Genomic DNA, 23077 nt, shown 5'->3' on the forward strand with positions numbered 1-23077 from the left:
GACAGGACAAGAGGGAGGGGGCACACACTGGAACCCAAAAGGTTCCATCTGAGCACAAGAACATACTTTTACTGTGAGACTGACTGAGAACTGCAGCAGGTGGCCCAGGGAGACAGTGTCCTTCCTTGGAGATCCAAAACCATCTGGACATTGTTCTGGCCAACAAGACCTAGACAGGATGGCTGGAGCAGGGGGCTTGGACAATGTGACTTCCAGAGGTCTCTCTCAACCTCAACCAGCCTCTGAGTCTGTGAATAAACAAATATACAGAAGTTTTGGAAAAATGGCAAATTTATTTTTTTTTAAATATAAAAAAGATCATGAACTGCATAGAAGTATGACTTCAGTCTTCTGAAAATGTTACTCAGCATTCATTCACACTTGGAAAGTCCCAGTAATATGGCAGGACACAAAACAGACTAACAGTTGCCTACAATGCATTTACATTCAATTGGAGTTAATCTGCATAACAATATTTTAAATAACATAATCTGTTACTACATAACAATATTTTAAAATAAATCAAATGCACTTATCCAAACAAAGTCTGATTCAAAGCAGATTTTAAGTACATATGAAATACAAATAAAGTCTTCAAAACTTGAATTCTTTGGATAAAACAGTTTTTCAATTATTTAAAGATAAGTTACCTCGATTGTAGTAAGAAATGTAAACATCAGATACCGTGATAAAAATCATAAGGAATAACAGCTTTGTCATAAAGTGCTGGAATAAGCTATCAGCTTTATTTTCCAGATGCTAAAAAATAATTGTAATTTCAATTCAGGAATATTTTGGAAGAATTTTAAATTATAACAATTTTTTAAAACGTTCTTCTTTACCTTTATCTACACAGCTTTTTGGCATTTTCTTCTTTATCTCAAGTAAACTTTAACTTCTACATATATATCAAAAAATCTGTGGTTTTAACTTACCCAGTTCAAACTGGAATCCATGATGGTGGAAAAAAATCAAAAGGTCAAGTAAGACTCGACTGGGAAAAGCCAAGGACTTTGAAAAGTAAGGGTGTAAAGTACCTGAGCACAATCCAACAGCTGCCTCCTCCTGCAAAGTAATTCTGTAATTATATATACAATCAGTACCACTGAAAAAAGCTCCATGAGAATTCATACACAGGGGGGAGACTGTGTGGTTCCCTCACGCCCAGCTATCAGGGCTTTGTCTCTGCTGAACAAACCCATTACTTCATTTCACATGAAATTAAGGCTTGGAGAACTTTTCCTACTGACAAACACAAGCTGAAAAGTTTTATGTGCCTTACACCTCTGCTTTCCACTTGTCCATGTGAACATTCCCCCAACTAAGACATCAGTCCTGAATCACCCCATGTGTTAAGGTGACACCTTATATTGAAATCTGTTTGGGAAAAACCTGCTCTTTCCTTGTGTGAAGAAAGATAAAACACAACCTTTTACCACCTATCAGGTTCACCTCTCAATCATATTCCAAAATGCCAATCTGCCTGACTACTGAAAAATCCACAGGCACACTTGAAAAGGATTATCAGATTGTGGTATTTTATTACAGAAAACAAATCCAATTCAAAGACAATTAAATTTAAGCTTTGAAGAGTGGAAAATCCCAAAATATTTCAAAGTGGCATTTGCTTTCAAAATATCTACGTGAGTTTTAATAAATTCACTGCCCAAAAGGCTCCCAACGTCTGATATGATTAAGGGGCTTATTTTATGAATATTAGTTTCAAGCTGTTAAGGCACAACTGGCATTTGCTCTAAGACAAAACTTGACACAGGCATTATTACCTTAGAGCCAGAAACAAATGGAAGTGGAAGGCACAGAACTTTAAAAAAATACCACTAACCAAACCAATTTTAAAGGCTTAAAACAATTATTAGGTAGTTTGTCTTTAAATACTAACACACTGCAGTCCATTTCTCAGAGCAGGCATGAAGCTGAGTAATTATGGGCAACACTAATTGACAGCAAGATGCACTTCTACATTAGAGGGGCACAGAGAAAAGTTGTTCATTGCAGTTTCACTGGCTAAATGGTATTTTCAGTTTACTCAGTTTCACTGCTTTTAGCTAGAGGCTTTGTGTTTTGGGGCTTGTTTGTGTGGGGTTTTTGAGGGGGGATTGTTTTGGGCTTTTTTTTAACATAAGGAAAAATCAGTACAGATAGATTATTCAAAAGTTTGACAAAAACAAACCACCAAGTTCAAATATTCACATCAGCATAGGAACCTCATCTTCAAACATAATTTATGGTAAGAAGCCAAGACCCGCAAGCACTGACAATATACCTGTTTTCTCTACCAAGTGTTGCAGAGATGCAACACAGCATAACCACATAGAAGATGCACAATAATGCCCAAGCAGACCAGATCTATAAGGCAGAACTACTAGTGATGCTAGAGGGAGAACAGGTTTCCAAATGGCCCCAACAGATGCACCATAGTTCCAAAACATACCAAATTTAGCCTCTATTTAAAGTGGTGAGAATGGTAGCAAGCAACACCAATAAACCAGCAAGATTCAGCCTCCCTTCTTCCCTTCCCAATTTCTTACTAAGGGTAGTCCTAAAAGCATGCATGTGTTCAACCACTGTTTGGCAAAGACTACATTTAAACTCACTTGCAGGTTTCAGTTTGTTTGCTCTAGCATCATCTTTTGACTAGAACTTGAAAAGTGCAAAAATATTTAATTATATCTTCTTAAAAAAAATAATTCATTTTATTGGCACAACTCCAATTCCTCAGGAGTTAAATCCACTGCCAGCAATGGATAGAAAAGGAGGCATCAGCATAAAAGAATCAAAGTGCATTTCCAGTTTGCCAATGCTGCATGAATTGGCAAGCCAGAACTTTTCTTTCACCACTGGAACAGACTATGCTGAATGCGTTTCATGAAAAGTCTGTATCACACATTAACACACAAAGTCTGTCACAAAGTCTTGGGGATACTGCAAAGAATCATCGAAGCGGAAGCGTTTGGAGAGCGTACTGCTGTCCTCTGGAATGTTCTCCTTGTCCTCCTTGTCGCTGCAGCTACCACTGCAGCTGGATTTTACACTCCGCTCTTCTGAGCACTTTGTGGTGTGTCCTGGCAGATGAGAGGAGCAGCAAGTTTCTTCAGGGCTGCACAGGAGCGTGAGCTCCCCTTGCTGCAACCACGAATGGGAGAGACAGTCCGCTGCAGTGGGCCTGTCCCTTCGGAAGGAGAAAGGGAAAGGTGCTCAAGTTAATTTCACCAATACTAAAAATCTAAAATAGCTCTGATTCTAAAAATCCCAAGCAAAATTGACACTGAAGAGTCAATATTGGTGTGTTTTCACCCCTACCTCAGCTGCTACAAGTATTGGGTACACACACCTAAACTTAGTTGATGGTTTACCCTAAAGCTGGTAAGCTTTCACCAGAACAAGGAATACAATTCCTAAGAATGTTTTCAACACAGTCCCTTGGAATGTTTTCAACATGGTACACATAAATGGGCACTTGTTTTTGCTTTTAAAGTCATATGTTTTATACACACCATAAATAGTGAGTCTCATGAATATTCAGTCATTATGCTTTCAAGGATAGCCAAGCTAACAGGATGTCATCAACTCTGACATTTTCTATTGTTTTACTCTTGCAATTCATCTAGCATAAACCCTTCAAATTGTAGATCCTACCAAACAAATCAGACTTAGAAAATTGCTCCTCTGGAAAACCTAGTACAGTGCTACTGTGAGTTTTAATTGTGTTCTGCATTGTTAACTTGCACAGAACTTGGCAGAAAACTGGCTCCAAGGCAATAGAGCCCACTACTTGTCCTTAACTCTGCCAGAACATGGGAATATTTTTCACTCAGAAAAGTGTAACTTTACAGAGTTAAACTCTGTTTAAGAGTTTTCCTCTTAAAATTCAAGGAGGTGTAATCATCAAGAGTTGGAATGGGGAGAAAAAAAAAAAAGGCAGCTTATTGAGTATATAAAGAAGATTCTCTAGATGCCCAGGAGAAAGTGAGTAGTAATGGTGACAGAATGTCAAATACCTGCCAGGTGCACACTAAGAGTTATCAAAGCAGGTTCTTCATCATTGATTCCCTTTTTCTAGGTGCTCCACAAATATGTAAGATAAGATTCCCTCATGATACTGGTGTTTTGTGAATCGTTTCAGATCCTGACAAACCATGTATGTGAGATGTTAAAACAGGAAGGACTCTTCAGACATGCTTCAAATGGAGTCCTTATTGCCTCAGAGCAGCCACTTCCCAGGAATCACCTCCTATCCAAGAGCCTCTCTTAGCCAGGCAGGCTCACTTCTGCCTGCTGGAGGCTCTCTGAAGCTGACAAGGACCACTGTCTCACCCCACAGGGTGCATCAATAATACCTGACCAGCTCACTTCTCAAAGTCCAGCTGCTTTTCAAGGTCCTGATTAGAGTCTGAACTGAAGAATGCAGAGTTAAGGGAGTGTGCCTTACAAACAAAAAAAATTTCACTTTGGATAGAGAACATTTCTAGAAGACCGAACAAGGCAAAGCACTGCCAAATATAAATATATACTTATTATAAGAGATGTATTTAAGTGAAAAGATAAAGGTAAGTCAGGAAACAAGAAAGCACTGCAAAGAGAACTGCCTTTCCAAACTACAATAATTATAGAAAAGAATGTGACTTTTCTAGAGTATGCTTTAATAAAATCTTAAAAAAAATCTGTCATCTGAATGAAAACATAAATAAACTCAAACTAAAAAAACTCAAAGAACAAACCTGACTAACAATAATGTTATCTGTAAAAATAATAAAAATAATATCTGACAATTTTAGCCAGCCATTGAATCCAAGATTCACACTTTATGGAAAAGCATGAACCTGCACTTTTAAATATCCAGTTGAAAATACCAATGCATTGTAAAATATCCAGCTGATCTTATCAGTGACATTAAGCAAAAAAACTAACATTCACCTTTTCTAGATGCTCCACAAATTTAGGGTTCTTGCCAGGAGGAATTTGCTACTTACTCTGGATTTTTTGTGAGAAGTTTTTGAATGAAGTCTTTTGCAGGCTGTGAAACTGATGAAAATGTTTCTTCTGAATAATCCACGTTAACTTGAGATATATTAAGGTAAGTTTCTTGAACATCAGCTCCCACAAATGGAGATTCTTGTGTCAGCAGCATGTATGAGATGACACCAATGTTCCTGAGATAAGAACACAATGTTTAAACCTACTAGAGACCAAAATATATAAACCTACTAGAGAACTTAAACAATACATCTTGCATATGTTTACTGTGCTACAGATCAAACTTCCTGACATATCCCACACTCAGAATTACAGCAAACATGCTACACCTCAATTTTATGTGATTCAAGCATGACTGCACATACACACACAAGGAAAGGTATGTGTGTATATATCTCAATGAAAGGATTATTGAAAATTGTTTAATTTCAATATACCCTTTTCTTCCTACTGAGATTGTTAGGAAAAGGAAATAACACTTTTACACAGCCCACTCTCGGGCAATTCTGGATAACAGAGCTGCAAAAAAGACATTCTAATCTGCATGCAAATAAAACCCATCCTTCACTGTAATTCTGGATGACAGAGCAAAGACTTTTAATCAACTTCTGTGTACATTTGACACTTGAGTTGTGTTACAATCTCTTCTAGATGAGATGTTTCTCCCAAGAACATCAGCACCACATCATGCAATCTATTGTAAAGCTTAAGATGGTTTCTTGATGCACAATAAAAACATATCTGTGGTCTATCTGATAGATCAGAATTTAGCACTCATTGCAGTGTGGAAATATGCAGCTGCTAGGTTTGTCATTGTGAGCAGAGTGTCAATAGGGTTTTTTTATGTTTTCCCACAATAGCAGGCAAATAATACATGATTAAAAAAACATTAATGAACCGATTTATGAGTTGAGGATTATGAGTTGAGGATTTCAAAGGAGCAATTAGCAACTTTCAACAGTGAATTTTAATTAAGATGCTGAAGAGTTCATGTTTTAAAGGAAACATTTCAAAGCTAGTGTTTAATATAGTTCATAAAATTAAAAAGCCACAAAAAGTTGTGGGTCAGTTCAAGGTACTTGTCATTTTTTATGATTCATTCTGCAGATATTTCTCTAAAAATTAAAAGTAGGAAGTTTACATCCTTCTTATAATTTGTATAAAAAAATATTTAACGATGTAGAAGTGGGAAGGGAAGTATCCTAGAGTAGCTAATACCTGAAGCATGTCATCCAGGAGTAATACCTAAAGTATGTTATCCAGCCACTGTTATTATTCCCTCAGAACAAACACCTATTCTCTACAGGCTCAGAAGCCACCTGCATTCCCCACTAAGTGTGCAACAGACCCATAAACTCCTGCAAGCCCCGAGTTATATTCTGAGGGCTTCTTCTCCTCCCTTCCTTCCCTCCCTCTTTCAGCCAGCCCACCAACAGAAGAGGATTCTTGGAAGCCAGATGAAATTGAATCAGGCCCTTAGATTGTTAAGAGGTCAGTAAAATGAAGCTAAAACCTACCACATGTCTGTAGCTGTGGTAATGGGATCATAGTTCAGGATTTCTGGAGCTAAGGAGATGGAAAGAAGAAAAATGCTTTAATAAATATGTTATTCAAATGGCCTTGAATCATACACTACATTTCTGGCATTCTTTTGCCAACCATTATTGAGATACTCAACATGTAGTTTCAATAATTAGGTTTATTATTTCCAAGCCATAAGGGTGGCAAACAAGTTGTTTCCATTTGCCTAGACACGGATGTTTACTTGGTTCACACCAAAGTGGCTCTACACGGCCTGAAGTTTAATCCAGGTTCCAAAATGGGTTCCAATCAGATGCATGCACGTCAATTTTTCTCCTAAGAGGTTTTGAATTATACAGCTTTTTAAGGGGAAGGCATAAACCCTTCAGCATGTTAAAACTGCAAAACAAGATGACCAAGCCAATTTTAAGTCTTTAATTTTAATTTAACAGTGGCTGTTAGCATAGGCTAGGTAGCAAGTTACTCACTGCAGAATGAAGTGCTCTTAACATTGAGTGTTGGCAAATCACGAAGGAAACTTGTCCCTCAGAGAAGGGTAAGTGTTAACAGCAATCTTTCCCTTTCCAAGGAGTATTTTAATCTCATTAAATCATCATATTGAATAACATTGAAGATGTTACATAAATTCAAAGAACATTTTTTTTGTGCATGCTAATGTTGTATTTCAATTCTAACTGGAACAATTTAACAGCCTGTATCCCAGCAAATACTACAGTATAAAATCGAGAGGTGCACTTATTGATAGAATTTGGGAATTTTTGGTGAAAATATTTGACTGCTCTTAAAAAAGAACAGTTCCAAACATGTTGTCTTGTCCTGTGACCTTCTTTATCAGATATTAAGCTGCTAAGTGTGCTATATGAACTGTTCCTGTTTCCTCAAAAGCCCACACAGATGTTGTGAAGTAGCCTTCCCCTACCGAGATACTCTGTTGTTCCCATGATCTGCCGCAGTTCATTGGAATTCTCAAGCTTCCGGGACATCCCAAAATCTACAATTTTTACATCACCAAGAGGATTGAGACTGCTCAGCAAAATATTTTGAGGCTAGAATAGAAAATATTGCGTTTGTAATTAATAAAATACAATCTGAAAAAAACCCTAATGTACTAAATGACATTTCAGCTTCTATTATGCAATCATTATTGCTAAATATTTATTATAATTTAAAAATGTTTAATCTCTATCATTTTAATCTCATTTTAATATAATTTAATCTCCTTTTTTTGTCATCTTTTTATGTATTTACCAAATTACTTCAATGAGTATAATAAATTGCAAATAAAATGCTAACACAAAGCCTGCTGCAGCCTCACCTTTAAATCAAGATGAACAATATTGTTTTCATGCAAGCAGCAAAGTCCTTCAAGTATTTGCCTGATAAGCCTTACAATATCCCTTTCACCAATTCTGTCATCCAGATCTGGGACACACAAGTCAAATATTTCTCCTCCAGCAGCACTGAAACACATTAAAGAACACCTATGTATTAAGTTTATATTTTGAAGCTTAAGTGAGGAAAAATGTTTTCAATAGCACATATTCATCTAACATAGATCTGTAATATCAGAGAGGCTGGGAATATTTTTTTTTTACACATTTACATTAAAACACTTAACATCAACACTTAGAAAAGGGAAAAAAAAAAATCTGATTATGATTTTTCTTTCCTTATAGCCTCTAGAAGCAGTTGAGACAGCAAAAAGCTCCTTTGACTGGTACCCTCATAATTCTCTGGTTGGTCCCCTCAAGCAAGTTGGAAGATGCCTTCCAGAAGTTGAGTTCTATCATCAGTCCCTAATCAAAGAAGCCTTTCTTTTCAAGTCAAATCTAAAATTTCTTCCATGAGACCAGTTCATAAATAATGCAGAGCAGTGCAAAGCAGCATGGAAATATCTGTGTTCCTGTGGTTTATGAGTTATTCCTACACTTAGCTGCAGTGTCAGCTGTCTCCTTTCAGGCTGGGTTTGAGATCATTACTCAGCCTGCTCTGAGTGCCTGAAGTTTCTCTCAAAGATGAAAGGCTTCCTCAAAACTACAGATCACTGAGGCTAAACTTCATTGCTAACAGAATAAGAGTCTATTAAGAAGTCAGACAACGGACAAAAGGAATGAACACAGCCACAAACCTGCTGAGGTTACGGGAGGTGGCAGTAATGCCCCCCCTCAGGTGACCTTATGGCAACGTGGACATGAGGGGATGGGCAGAGGACGCCATGAGTTTCAGCTCTCACAAGGTTGTCAGCTCCCACAGTATTCCTGTGCTCAAGTTACATTACACCCATATTCAATGGTGGGCACCCAGATGGGCAAAGAGCTGAAAGCTCTGCAACTAAAGGATTTGCACAAAAAGCCTTAGAGCAGCAAACAATATGTTAGGGGTCATCTAGTTCCAGGGGAAAAAGGCTTTTTAACACGGAATCTAGCTAAATGTCTTCAAGTTTTCCAAATAATATATCATGGTGTATGGAGACCACCATTAACAGCACTTCAAATACTTTGTACACAAAACATAAAGCTTAGAAAGAATTCATTTCACAGGCTGTATTTTTCTTCCTTACATTCCACACAAAAAATTTACACATACAACAAGTATAATAGATAATTCAAATTCGATTCCCAAATTAAACTAATTTTTTCAGGGCTAATAAGGTTTGGGGACATGTGTAAAAAATATGGGAATCTTTTAGGAAACTGCTCCAAAAGTCAGTTTTAAAATAACAAAACTACTAAATTCAGGAGTTTAAAACAAACTAACTAACTGTAAGCCTTCAGTCACCAAAAGTGCTAATTTGAAGTTCACAGGCATGGATATGCTCAACCTCTTTGAAATCTGTGTACTTGGTATCAGTGACTTTTTTTTTTGGTGATTTAAGTTGCATCAAAGCACTCAGGACCTTCTATGGTATTCCAACAACATTTCCAGTCACCTTGCCTGAAACATTCTTAAAGGAAAAAAATATAAAGTATACTATAATGAAAGATTAGCATAATGTTTACAGGGTACTGTTGCAATTCTTCTGGGCATTCAGGCAATTCATGCAAAAAAATTAATACATTGAAAGATTTTTTTTTCCTACAGACATGGAATATGTGATGAAGACATACTTACTATTCCAACACTAAGATGATTTCATTTGCTGTTTCATAGACTTCATGGAGATTAACTATGCGAGGATTGGATTTCATTAACTCAAGGACAGCAATTTCATGCAGAATCTCTGCTTTGCAGTCTTGACCTCGTCTTCTTTTCTTTAAGAATTTAGCTGCATACTCCTGGCCTGTGGATTTAGCTACACATTTTCTAACCACAGCACATCTTCCTCTACAAAATAAAATGGAAAGCATTGAGATACAGGAAATCACAAGTGTATAAATTAATATCAGAAATAAGAAGACAGAAAATAATTGGAAACAAACAAAAAAATGTATTGGGAAATGCCATGCTTGGCCTGTTCTTGCACTGTTTCCTGAACATTCACTTGCAGGCACTGTAGAAGGATACTAAGCTAGATGAAGCTCTGGTGCAACCCAGTAAAATTCCCTTTACACAGCCTAGCTAAACATTAAATCAGAGTATCAAGTTACAGGGACATTCTCACTGTCAGGTCACAGAATAATTCAGTTGGAAAGGATTTCTGGAGGTCTCTAAAAACCTCCTGCTTAAAGCAGGGCCAGCCATGAGGTCTTACCAGGCTGCCCAGAGCCCTGTTCAGGTTGGCAAGATATTAGAATACCCTCAACCTCATTACAACACCTACAGGACAACAAAGCAAACCCCTGTGAAATGCAGAGAATGAACAGGGAAAACAAAGCACATTTAAATGCATGGGTGGGGCAGGAGGTTTTCAGTAAAAAAAAAAATTCAAAAATGTAGTCATAAAGAGAATTTCCTTCCACAAACCATGTACTACTGCTACAAAAATCCCAGGTATCTGCAAAATGTTTCAAAACATCTTAATAGGAAAGCACCCACTAGTTAGCATTCTCTTCCTCAATTACAGTTAGACAAAGTGCGCTGCTTTATTTCCTAGCCAGCTGTTTAGGTATGGAAACAAAACCATATTTTGGCAAAGAAATGTTTTTAGAAGAAAACCACATACTGTAGTTAAAACATCAAGCTGATCTTTTAAAAACTTTGGAGGAAAAAATGCAGTTTTTTTAAAGCCAAGTTATAAACTCCTGAAAAAAACAATTTCATAACCACTAATATGGCATTCCCAGAAATGCCTGGTTGCATACATGCAATGTGTTCTCAAATGGTACAAGAAGCCTTATTTACAAAAAAACAACTTGAAAGGCTGCAATAAACTGTGAGTAAAGTTCTAAAAACAGTATCAAGCTATGTACAAAGTGCACAATCTACATTTATCTCTTCAAAAAAACCCTGTCTATTTTTTGTTACCACAGCATACTAAGAACAAACACAATGAAACAGGTCAGAACGAGCTGTGCTCTTTAACTAACTCTTTAGCTATCGGAGCTGTGCTCTTTAAACTAAATTAGCTTCTTTAGCAGAAAACATCACATTGCCTCGCAGGCTTTCCTTTTTTTCTGGTGCAAAAATCACAGTGCTGAAAAGGAACATTTCTTGAAAAAAAAAGGTATATTTTTTGAAAAAAATCTAGATTTCAGTATTTAATCAAAACAGGGATGAGCATCTCATGCAAAAAATCAATTTTCATTTGCAAATAATTGTACAAAAGTGCCTAAATTATTAAATAGTTAAAGATGACTTTGAATTATAGTGCTATAACTTAAAAATAAATTCAATAAAACAGGCCTTCTGTCATCATTTATTTCAACATCAATTAGTTGTAGATTTTCTCGATCCTCTTTTGAAAAGCAGTAAACTTTAGAGGTGAAAGTTATTTAGCCTGATACATGCACACTCTTCACCTTAGCAACTACCTGTGAGCCTGAAACGGCCACGTCCTTTCCCAGTTGTTAACCCAGCTCATTACTGCAGAGCATTTGAAGTTATTGAGCTCAATTTCATAATGTACCCAAGCTGAAAACACTCTCCCCTCCAGCTCACATTCTCTTTTTAGCATCATGTCAACTCTGCCAGCCACAAAAGTGTCTCTAAAATTAACAAAGGGGAACCAGTTTAGTTTCATGAGAACTGCAGGATCTTCCCCAGCAGTTTTGGCACATCTTCCTTGTGGCTGCTGTGCGTTTAACAACTTTGAAGGGTCAGTGATTATCTCCAGATTTGAGATGTAAGAATTTCCTTCTACTCATTTATTAGCAGTGTTCCAATTAAGGCAAAAATTATGGCAAAAAATAAGACAAAAAGGTGTTTTAGAGCTGTGGAAATTGCTCCAGAAACACAAGAAAGTCAGCTCGGAAGTGCTGCACTGACGCAAGTGGAGCAGTTCCCACTCCTTGCCTGTTTAACCATCCCCCTTCACAACCCAGCTCTGCAAGAAAAACTGATTTCAGGATGTTTTCATATCTCAGCTCAGAAACCACAGAAATTTAACTACTTCAAAAGAAGCCAAGCCACGCACACACCAGGGACAGAAGTACTTAAGCCACTAAACAGAACCTAACCTGCCAGCTTCATGAGTCAGTGTCTTAAATACCAAAGGACCCAACAGATAAGGGTGTGGGAGAAAGAAATGGGGCTTGGGAAGCTTAAGCAGAGAACAAGAGAACTATTTACTACATAATCTCAAGAGGAAAAAGAAAATTGCAAGTGAAAATTAAAGCATACTGAATCATTGAGAGAGATTACAAAGAAAAGAGGGATTTTACATCACTTAAAAAGCATTTATACACTTACAAACATGAAAAAATACACAAGCAGTTAGTCCAGGAGAAATCACAAATATGTTTGTAAAACAGAGCTCTGCTTCTGTTTTCTTTGCATTTTGGCACTTATTTTGTTATGCCTGGTTTTGCATGCACAGAAAAAATTAAAAACTCTGTTCTGGAATTCACACAAAATCTACACTTTTGTTTGCTTTAGACATCATCTCACAAGTATGTAGAGTCTGAAAATCCAGCGTTGGAACAATACCTGAGTTCTAGAGGGTGCTGCATATAAACTGCTTCTGTAGAGCTTAGAATTCAAAAGCAGAGCTGACAAAAGTTAAGAAAAGAAGAAAAGTTATGGGCTGTAATCTGCACTTCTATGAAAGCGTACCAGATAAAGCACATGCTAGAAAAAAAAAAAGAAAAAAAAGAGAGAACAATGAAGGCTGAAGAGTTCACAAACCACATGCAGAAGAGCATCTCTGCTGACAAAACGAGCTGTGGGGCAAAGGATCCTTATGCAGCACAGCAAGGCACAGCTGCGAGACTGACCCAGCCCACTTCTTCAGGGAGCTGGGAAACACGATCACAGCATCATGTTTGCATGGCTTCACACCCAATTCACTGAGTATTTTCAAGGCATGAATTAACCCAGTGATTTCAATAAACATATTCACCTGTATGTCCGAAACAGCAACGTAAATACCAAGAGTTTGGGTGCTTTGATATTTTATTTCCTATTTTACTGTTACAAACTAGAGCAAGGGAAGCAGGCTGCAAAACTGCTCTGAAACAGCAGCTTGTTTGAAACTCAGTCTAGATGCTTGAGGTTGGAAAAGGGAGAGAAAAGGTCCTTGTTTTCTTCAGAAAACTCACCCAAACACCTGGAACAACCAACTCAAAATCCTCATTCTTTGTCTTACAGTGTCATCTCTTATTTAGGCCATGCCCCTGGAATCTATGTGGGCTAGGCAGGGAAACGAAGATAATCCCAAATCTACATGCCTATGAAAACCCTCCAGATATCTCTGACATGGAAAATGCTGGCAACTTATGCCTCGCTGTCCCTTTTCCTGTTCCTTAAAGAACCCACTGGGAAACAAAGAAGGGGACAGGAAAGGAGAGGTGCATACTTCCTTCTTCATTTCTTACCATAAAGCTTTGCTTCATTTTACAGAGAATTTTCTTGCAGCAGAAATTCCTCTTGCTCAAACAAAATAAATAGGAATAACCTTACCTTCCTAGCTCTTTTGATTCAAGCATGTAAAAATTGTGGAAGTTTTCTGTCTTGAATGGTGTGTGCAGAGATGTGGCCAACAAGCCAGAAAGGCTTTTATTCTCCAGCTTTCTCCTCGACATTGTCAGGAGCTCTTCTACAAGCCACCTGCTGAAGCAAAACAATTAATAGTTTTGGAAACTCCATAGTAACAGCATGAGAAAGTATACAAATACTACAGATACTACGAATTTAGGGCTATAAAATTATATCAGCCAGAACTTTGTTCAGTAGCAGCCTGAAAACAACACATTTAATCACTAAAAATAAAACCTGAAAGGAATATTAATCAGGACATGCTAATTTAATAATGTAAACACTTGAGATATGTTGGGGTTTTTTTCTCCCTGGAGCACATCCATAAGATACTAGGGATGAGCTTTAGTTCTAATAAAAATGCTAATAGCTACTTAACTATTAATGAGATGTACCTTTTTTTAATCTTTCTGAAACTCCTCTCTGGATTCTAGCTAACTTCCACACTTCCCTTAAGCTTACACTTTAAATAGATATTTGTTCCTGGGGGAATTTACCAAAACTCCTTCCTGTTTGTTAACTGCAGCACGGCAGGAGGACAAAGTGGGGTCCTTTTCCCAGTAGGAATATTCACATTTGTTATTCTGCCCACTCATAGCTCCTCTAAGTTTCCTTTTTAAGGCTGAGTTAATTGTCAGAAAGAAGCATGAATGGACAAGGTCCTCTTTGCAAGTTCAGATCATTTAGAATCAAATGATGTAGTAATCCTGATTAAATTACCTTAATAAACCAGTAGAACAGCACATTATGAAGATACACCCACCCACATAATTTCTACTACAGTGAAAAAAAAAAACCAAAAAAAACACAACAAAACCAAACCAAATAAAAATACTGGGGTTTGGTATTCACATTTACAGGCCTGAAGCATCTCTTCAGGTGAAATGCAAAAGCAAGTCAGAAAAAGGTTACTGAAGGATACCAGAAGTAGTAATTGATGGCTTCTTTAAGTTAAAGAGGTTTACCTTTATTAGCAAAAGGAAAAAAAAAAAAGGGAAATTACAATTCAGAGACAGCAAACTCACAAAAATACACTTGCAGTTTAAATGAGAGAAATGCACTGTCAGACACTTCTGGGGACACTCAAACTAGTTATGATCCAAATGTAACCCAGTATCCATCCAGCATTGTTCACATTCCCATGTGGGATGGAACATGGATATTCATATTCGAAATATTTTGGATTCAAATCATCATACATAATTTAGCAGGGAAAAGACCCAAACTACACAGTTTAAAAATATCTTCAAAGCATCATCTGATATGCAGGAAATAGCTTCTTTAAGAAATTATGAAAAGGTCACAATACAATCTAATACACAAGTCTTTGACTCACTCTGTAACAAGCAAGCATTCCTCCTCCCACAATTATATGACAGTTTACCATTTAAGAGGACGATTTTGATGTCTGAAATTTTACATGCCTCTCCTTAGGGCTGTGCTCACTCGATAACTTTAACCCCTAAACTGTATCTTTCTCCTACTGTACTTCAGCAGAAAACCATTTGTGTTCGATAACTGGCCTCATTAATTGTGAGTTTACTATTATCAGGTCTATTACCATTATCGAGTTTATTACGCAAGCTTTCATTTTACATGGTCGTTCGTACAGAGCAATTCTTAAGGAGAGTTTCTGCCTCAGGTTGCCTTGACCTTGCTTTTCCGGTAAAACACCACATCTTCCTTTTTTTACCTCAGTATAATCAAGAATAGAGAAGAACACGTACCCACAGCAGGCAGAAACCCACAGAGAGGCATGGAATCTACTCAGATGAGGTTCAACTAGCTATGGGGGAAAAAAAGGCTTCCCACTAAACTAGGGAAGTTTAACCGGGAAAAAAGTCAGCTCCTTTAACCCTTTCTGAAGACGTCGAATCCTCGGGTCGGGCCGGGAAGATGTTTGGCAGCGGCCGGGCGGGACCCGGCCCGGTCCCCACGCGACAGCCCCGGCTCCCCTCACAGGCACCCCCGCGCTGCCGCCGGCGCGACCCGGCACCGGGCGGGGAGGCAGCGCGGCGCTTCCACCGCACCCAGACAGAGGCTCGGCTCGGCTCGGCTCAGCTCGGCTCAGCACCGCAGCCCCCCGGCCGGCCACACTCACCGCTGGCCGCTGGCCGCTGGCTGCCGTCCCTCACAGCGCCGCTCCCGCTCACTCGCCGCCTCTCGGCGTTTGAAAGGCGCAACCCGGGAGGAGCGCCTGCCCCAGAGGAGCGAGTGCCAGGCCCCGCCCACTCGGCAGAACAGCCAATCCGCTCCCAGCCGCGGCGCGCAGAGGCGCGGCGATTGGCGGGAGCGCCCTCAGCGCGGGCAGCGCCCCCTGCCGGCCGCCCGGCCCCCAGCGGCAGGTGCGGCCCGGCCGTGAGGGAGGGGCGGGTGCCGGGGCTCGGGCACCGCGGGGCGGCCGCTCGTGTCCGCACCTCGCGGGGTGTGCGGAGCCGCCGCTTCGGGCCACGAGGCACCGATGGCACGTCCCGATCCCTGGGCTGCGTGCCAGCCGAACCCCACAGCGAAGGCTCCTCGCTGCGACCGCTGCATCCCCGAGCGCTGAGCAGCGGGGAACGGCCGAGGCAGCGGGGCAGGTGCGCGGGCAGGTCCCGGTGCAGGACGCCATCCCGTGCATGTGCCCGGGCTGGGGAGCGGGGGACACGAGCCGCGTCTGCAGCGATTCCGCTCCGTCCTGGTGCGGGACGTGGCGGGGAGAGAGCCGCGGCCGCGGGGACAGAGGCTCCGTGCGGGGACAGAGGCTCCGTGTGGGGACAGAGGCTCCGTGCGGGGACAGAGGCTCCGTGCGGGGACAGAGGCTCCGTGCTGGCCCCGCCGCCGCTGTGCGAGTGACGCAGCCGGGAAGGCTCGGCGACCACAGCACCGGCCCCGTGCAGTTACAAACCGAGCGATAAACCAGTTCTCACCGACTGCTGCCGGGAACAGAGCCGCTCTCAGCGCTTCCGTATAAGTACACGGCTCGCAGGGAGCACGTTTGACAATCTCTTAGTCATGCATGCAAGTGGAAACAGGGTCTTCAGAGCCTCGTGAGAAGCCCACAAAAAAACTCAAAAAACTAAAACAAAAAAACCCCCAACAAAGTAAAAAGACTCTAACTTGTGCTTTCAAAGACTGTTTCCAAGGATTCAAAACAGCCTGAAGCATAGTTCAGAAATAAGCTGAAGTTAGAAAGAGTTCTAAAATAGTTGCAATTTGTTTGTCAAATTGATTTCCTCTGAAGCAATCCAACCAGCTAAGAAATTTGCAAACATCCGTTTTATAATAGATTTGTCATGAAGGCAGTAATAGTAATGTAGCATAAGAGTTTAAGAGTTGTGTATTTAATTTCAGCAGTGCACCATTAGAGTTACTGGGTTAATTCTGTTTGTGCCATGGCACTGCCAGTGAAATGGGTAATTGCTGTGTTTATTACAGTGCCTAAGTCATGCAGTCACAGCAAAGCTTGCATTAAGATGAAAGTACCATAAATGAAGATAAGAAAGCAGAAAGTGTTCTTGAAGAGTCTAGAATATGTCACACCACGTAGCTGGCACACTGAAGTACCTACTAAAAACATGTAAATCCTGCTTGCTTGAAGTTCCATCTGGCTTTTTAGCACTTTGAGCTGTGGGAATTTTCGACAAAAGCAGTACAAAATCTACTTTCTCCCACTAAGTTCCACCATCTCTGCAGGGTTCCAGATCATACTGTTTCTTGATTATAATATGATTTCAAATACACCTCTCAAATAAAAATACAACATGTGGACAGGATTGGTTTTGTTGAGAAGTGCTCTTTGTGCAGTATGAAAAGCAGGCAGCATTCCAAACATACCAAATGAGCCTCAGAGTAAATTTAAATGATGTCCACAATTAAGATGCTTTAGGTTATTATAGCACATGGTGCCAACAAGTAAATGACAGTGCTTATGTTTGTCTCCTTAGCTGTTTTTGTCTTTACTGATGCTCTGCAGGTTTTGATCTACTCTCCCTTTAAGTTTTGAAAACCAAGTAAATACCAAAAATGCTTCATGACATACACGTTATTGTAGTTCTTGGTTATCTGTTTATATAATGCCATAGAAACATGAATGGCACTTAGAGAAGGGTATAATTGACAGGACTCCACCCTGAGGACTTTGGAATTTTACTTAGATACACCACAACTGAGAAGGACAAACAAAGGTGGAGAAGGGGGAATGGGTAGGCTGAAGGTCACAACAGTACAGGATCAAGAACTATTATTATTCCTAATGTATACACCTGGTCTTTGGGATAATTAAAAAATAGCAATTAAAGGTGTTAGCTTTGCAACTCCCATTCTTAGTTACTCTGGCTTACCTTGATTATCTATCCATTACAAGGCTGTCTCTTTTCAGCCTTTAGAGGCTGTCATGGAAAGAACTCTTTCCACTTGATCAGCGACCATTTGGCACAGCAGTGATGCACAGCGCCCGGTGATCAGAACCACAGGTGTTTTAGGGAGCCAGCCTTGTGGAAAAAGCTCAGCTCCCTCAAGAATGCTGATTTCAGCTCAGGTCTGTCACAGGTTGATGATGTTTGGAGTGAAGACATGGCAGCCTATCCTCCTCAGCAGGGAACCAAGGTGGAGGCAAGCACATGGCATTATGAGCTGCACAGCTGGAAGCTCAGAGTGTCTGAGCCTTCTCCAACTCATTTTTTATTTAATATAGGTATTTTTTAAAAATCTGATCTCCTCCCCCCATGCTAAAATCTCTGCACCACCTTCTCACACAAGGCAATCCTCAATGCAGTGGGAAATCTCTGGATTCCACTCAGGCACTGCTTCCCACAGCTGCCTCAGTGTCACCCAGCGCGAGCTCCAGGCCAACTCCAGTGTCTACACAGAGGGAAAGTGAGTGATTGTGCACTACGTGGCATCAATTATCAGTGACCTGGATGAAAATACAAGTGTGACATCAAGAATGACAGCAGAACAGATTCTGAAAGGGCTCCAGTCCCAAAGCCTCTTCCCACAGCCGCTCTCCTTCAATGACTCAGGTTAGCTTGCATCACATCTCAAGTAGCAGCAAGGGAATGCTAAATCACCTTCTAGAAAGTCTTTAAAAAATGGAAATATCACTTCACTGTCAGATTCTCCAAACAGTTTGTGTAACACACAGGAGAAGTGATAAGCTGTCATTTAACTGTTCTCCTTGGGCTGCATCATGGTGGGGAGAACTCTTGCCTAAGAGCTGATTAAAGACCAGTTTCCCTCACTCTGACCAGTATTATATCTTAGAAAAGCAGAAGGAAATATTTGGTGGGGGCCACTGACTTTTATTAAGGACAAAAAAATAAAAAAAGCTTTTCCCCCTTTTTTTTTCTGTGAAAAAGAGAGCATTCCTGTGTTACAGCCACTGCTGGGAAGTATTTCGCTGCCAGCTTTGACGCTCCATTCCAAAGCAGAGCCTCTTCCACAAAGCCTGGGTCTCTCCGATGTGTTTGCTGTGATATCTGGTGCTTTGTTTGTCATAGGTGGTTTTTTCTTTCATATGTAGCTCATACTCAAATTATCTTGCATATGGCTCCAGAATCCTTAATTTCCCCACTTTTAAAATCGTAATTTGTAATATGCCAGACTCCACAGGCCACCAGGAATCACTTAGCACAGGAGATGTCAGAAAGAGTATCTTGTGGTTTCTCTAGAGGTTTTTAAATGCTGCAAAAGACAGAATGATCTAAAAGTACTCAATTCAAAAAGGATGTTATGGTACATTCAGAGGTACAATAAAAGAGATTATTTACAAAGTAGATTTTGTAAGAAGGTTTATTTTAATTAAGTGATTTCATGATGAAACATGGTCTTAAACAAAATAGAGATCAGTATGAAAATAAAATTATACACAGAAAATTCTTTTCCCCAAATGTTTTTCAGTAACAGGGAATACAACACAACAGTCCTGTATTCAAATTATGTAAATCTGTGAGCAGTCAAACATTATAGTACATTCCTTAAAGCCAGGCACAATGACACACATTGTGTGCCCCCGTAACATACTCAACACATTTTCTATCTGTTCTCTCTGCCTCAAAGAAAAAAAAATCATGAAATGTAATGCAGTGTAAATGGGGAAAAGGGGGGAAACCATCTTAGTGCTTGAAGCATGTATTCCCCATTTAGTGTTTTGTGAAAGTCATGTACCAAATTCAGATGAAACTGAAACTGGCTTGTAGAAAGATAGAAAAACTTGGAATCGTATTTGATATACAGTCTTGTGAACACTTAACTGAAAGTATGGAAAGGATTAAAAAATACACTGTGTTCTACTTAAAGCTTAGAAATAAATATGCACTCCGTATTCTCAGTGCCTGAAATTCTTTAAAAACAAAGAACTTGGTATAAAATTATATCAAGTAATTGTCAAAAATGAGGAAGATGCACCTATAATCCTGTTAGATTCTGGATGCCTGCATCCCCACTACAAAAACTTGTAAAACTACACACTTTCAAACATGCTGAATAACCCCAACTGTAACCTAGCAAGGGCAGGAACATCGACTGACTTGGGGGTAGCAGTATTCCACACCACATCCCTCATTACCTTCTTTTCCTCTAAAGATCTCCCTTTCCATACTGTACCAGCCCTTACAAGTACAAATGCTCAGTCAATTATTCAAAAAGCAGCCTTGCTGATCAGGATTCATGGATGCGCTCAAGGCTATGTCATTCCCAGGAAAAACAGCGTGCAAAGAAAAAGCATCCTCCAAATCATATCCTCCAATCAAAATGTGATTGATGTAGTTAGTATTATCATAATTCTCCACCTCTATGCAATGCTGATAATAAACAGCAGTCTCCTGAGTGTTGCAGACTCTTTGCAGAAAAATGTCCTGCTGTGTGGAACTATTGAACCAGTATGGTTCAACACGGGAGCTGTCTTCTCATTTAGGACTTCAAGTTTATATAAAACTTCTACCATCTCAGTAACCATGTTGAAGAAGAAAACTCACAAGGAATTCTTATTTTGACTCTCATATTAACTCATTCAATAGTCTTGTCTTTTATGTAAAAAAACAGGTCAACCTTTAGGTACAGAAACCCATCATGAAACCCTCCCATCCTCTTACACAGTATTTTTTTGGATAATGTCATTACAGTGTGAATGGAATCAAGACTTGCATCAGCTTGGCTAAAGCTAACCTAGGTCATTGAGAATATTCTAATTACCCTAAGAAAGCTTTGGAAATGCCACATCAATCCTTGTCTTTGTGGAAATGCATGGTTCTTATACAAACATAATGTACATCAAGTATCTTTAAAAAAACCAAAAAGCTGCATTTTGACATGTCTAAACATTAGGGATTTGGCCCATCACATTGAAAAGGAAAGTCACCATTGGTTGTGATGATTTAACCTTTTATCAGAAGTTGTATCCCTTGCCAAATGCAGGTAGCAATAAATAGTCATTACTTGTACAAATAAAAAAAGGCTTCCAGACACCACCCTTATTTTATTTAGAAGCCTTAGTTTTCCTGAAAATAGCCCAAATAAAAAAACAAACAAGCTAAACCACATAGAAGTAAAATTTCTGACTGTGTACTTTGATTTTCAAAAGCTAATAATCAGTTAAAGCACATCTTGCAGTTGCAGTAACACCAGTGTATTTCAGGATGAACAGTCATTTTTTCCTAGGTGCATTATCATAGCCTAATTTTCAAGCAGGAAGTATCCTGTTTTATATCCCAGGGGTCATCACAGTTCACTGTCCTGCTCCCTGTCCTGGAAGTGATGTTCTTTTTCTGTCCCTACTCTCAGACTTGTCTTCACTCCAGCACTTCTCCGTGGCTGTTATCTTGCGTGCTGCGTGGAACTGCCTTGTCTTATCATTACAGCACTTACAATTACATTCCTTCTTAGAACTATTTATGAGGCTTCAAAGATTTATTTTCGTACTCATACAGTAATCTACTTTAAATTAGTGAGCTCCAACGTCTGACTGCAGTCAGCATGGCAATCAAATATGATGTCTCAGCAAAATCCCCTTTTATTGACCTTATACTGCTGGATGGGCATTTCTAACTATGAAAAATGTAATCCTCGTTTAAAATGAAAGATATTGAATAGTCAATGGAGTGTGTCACGAGCTGCTTGTATTGCAATTAGCAGGCATCACAGATAGAACCAGCTTTTGGGAAGAATCCAGTTCAAGGGCTGCAGGAGAAAGCCTCCAGCTGTGGAAGGCACAGTCCTCACTACAGTAACAAATCTCCTACTGCTGTGATTCCTGGATCAGCATCCCCTGCCCCACTGCAAAGGCTCTGCACCCACCTGGCCAACAGCCTGGGGCAGCCCATGGGGACCACAAATTCTGGCAATATAAAACACTGCAAGCAAAATCCCCTGCCTCAATTATTTCACAAAACCAAAACTGAAAGACATTTTACCCTTGGATACCTAATCAACTATTTAAAAAAAACCAAACCTTCATGACTATTTTTCTTAAACCACTCAATCTTGGTATCAGTGTAACAGTGATCCTGTTGACTCTGGACTGAGGGACTGCTTTTGAAAGCAAACCCAAAGCCAGAGTCTTACTTACTGATACTACAGCTACAGTCAGTGTAGGTGGTCAGCAATTGTCTCTGGGTGATTGTAGGATTATGTGCAATCAAAAGGGACAGGATGGACGGCTTTGGAAGGAAGCCCAGAATAAGGGAGACCAGAGTCCTGTGGAGTTCTGTAGGTCAATACATTTAAAAGCTAATTGATGTCAGCACAAAAGTATGTTAAATTAGTTGAACAATATACCTCCTGAGTGCTTAACAAAAGCCTCAAAGTAGGCAAGGATTTTTCTAATACGGGCTGAATGAGAATCTCCAAGTTCTGAAAACAAGAAACAACTGAAACCCAAAAGATGAAGTTTTGTTATTCTGAAGTTTTTTAACAGGCAAAAGGATTGAGAGCAGCATAGCTCACCTCCCTTTCACATCCATCATAGCTTTGAGAAATTTGTCAGAATTCATCTCTAGTTAAAATTTTAGTATAATTATTCTGCAATGTAATCTGAAAGGAAATGTTTAGATTTTGAATGACTGATTTAGAAAGGAGCTAATCAACGACAGTAGCAACTATTTCACATTGCCCTCAGGAGGTATTTTTAAATGCATTTTGAATACATACAGGTACTTCAATGGATCGTAACCATTCCAACAGTCTTTGAGCGTCATCCTTTTACCGACAATCAGGAGGAACCTTTCTAAACAGTGGCCAGAAAGTCAGTCATACAAAACAGAATTATCAAATACTCATGATTTTACCTTAAAATACCTACAGCATAATATGGCTCTGAGCAAAGCCTATGAAGTAAAGTCCTACAGGGAAAAAAAATAGTAAAAATACTGAAAGTGTTTAAATAAAAAATATTTCATAGCAATGAACATCCTAAATAGTAGTAGCCTAGTGCCAAAATTCAGTCAGCCTAAAGCTGAACAGAAGCACTATAAAGTTTATGGTCTGTCTGGAA

At 39.5% G+C, this 23077-nt stretch overlaps 1 protein-coding gene across 8 annotated transcripts; it reads right to left on the bottom strand.

Annotated features, from left to right (window-relative positions):
- Positions 1-273: 273 nt before the first annotated feature.
- Positions 274-15883, bottom strand: STK17B (serine/threonine kinase 17b). 8 transcript variants are annotated; one of them, XM_086897233.1, is made up of 9 exons: positions 15717-15845; positions 13534-13683; positions 12562-12623; positions 9649-9861; positions 7853-7997; positions 7457-7583; positions 6513-6561; positions 4992-5171; positions 274-3190 (listed from the first exon to the last, which is right to left on the bottom strand). In XM_086897233.1, exons 3-9 carry the CDS (start codon positions 12582-12584, stop codon positions 2908-2910), a joined length of 1020 nt encoding a protein of 339 aa, XP_086753359.1. In that variant the 5' UTR covers positions 12585-12623; positions 13534-13683; positions 15717-15845; the 3' UTR covers positions 274-2907. The 8 variants fall into 8 exon arrangements, with proteins under 8 accessions (XP_086753359.1, XP_086753357.1, XP_086753358.1 ...); XM_086897231.1 differs by having other exon boundaries at positions 13534-13680; positions 15717-15834; XM_086897232.1 differs by having other exon boundaries at positions 13534-13680; positions 15710-15789.
- Between the last annotated feature and the right edge of the window lie 7194 nt (positions 15884-23077).

Source organism: Cyanistes caeruleus, chromosome 7 (assembly GCF_971803275.1).
Source record: "Cyanistes caeruleus chromosome 7, bCyaCae1.hap1.1, whole genome shotgun sequence".
In the NCBI taxonomy this organism is placed as follows: Eukaryota; Metazoa; Chordata; class Aves; order Passeriformes; family Paridae; genus Cyanistes; species Cyanistes caeruleus.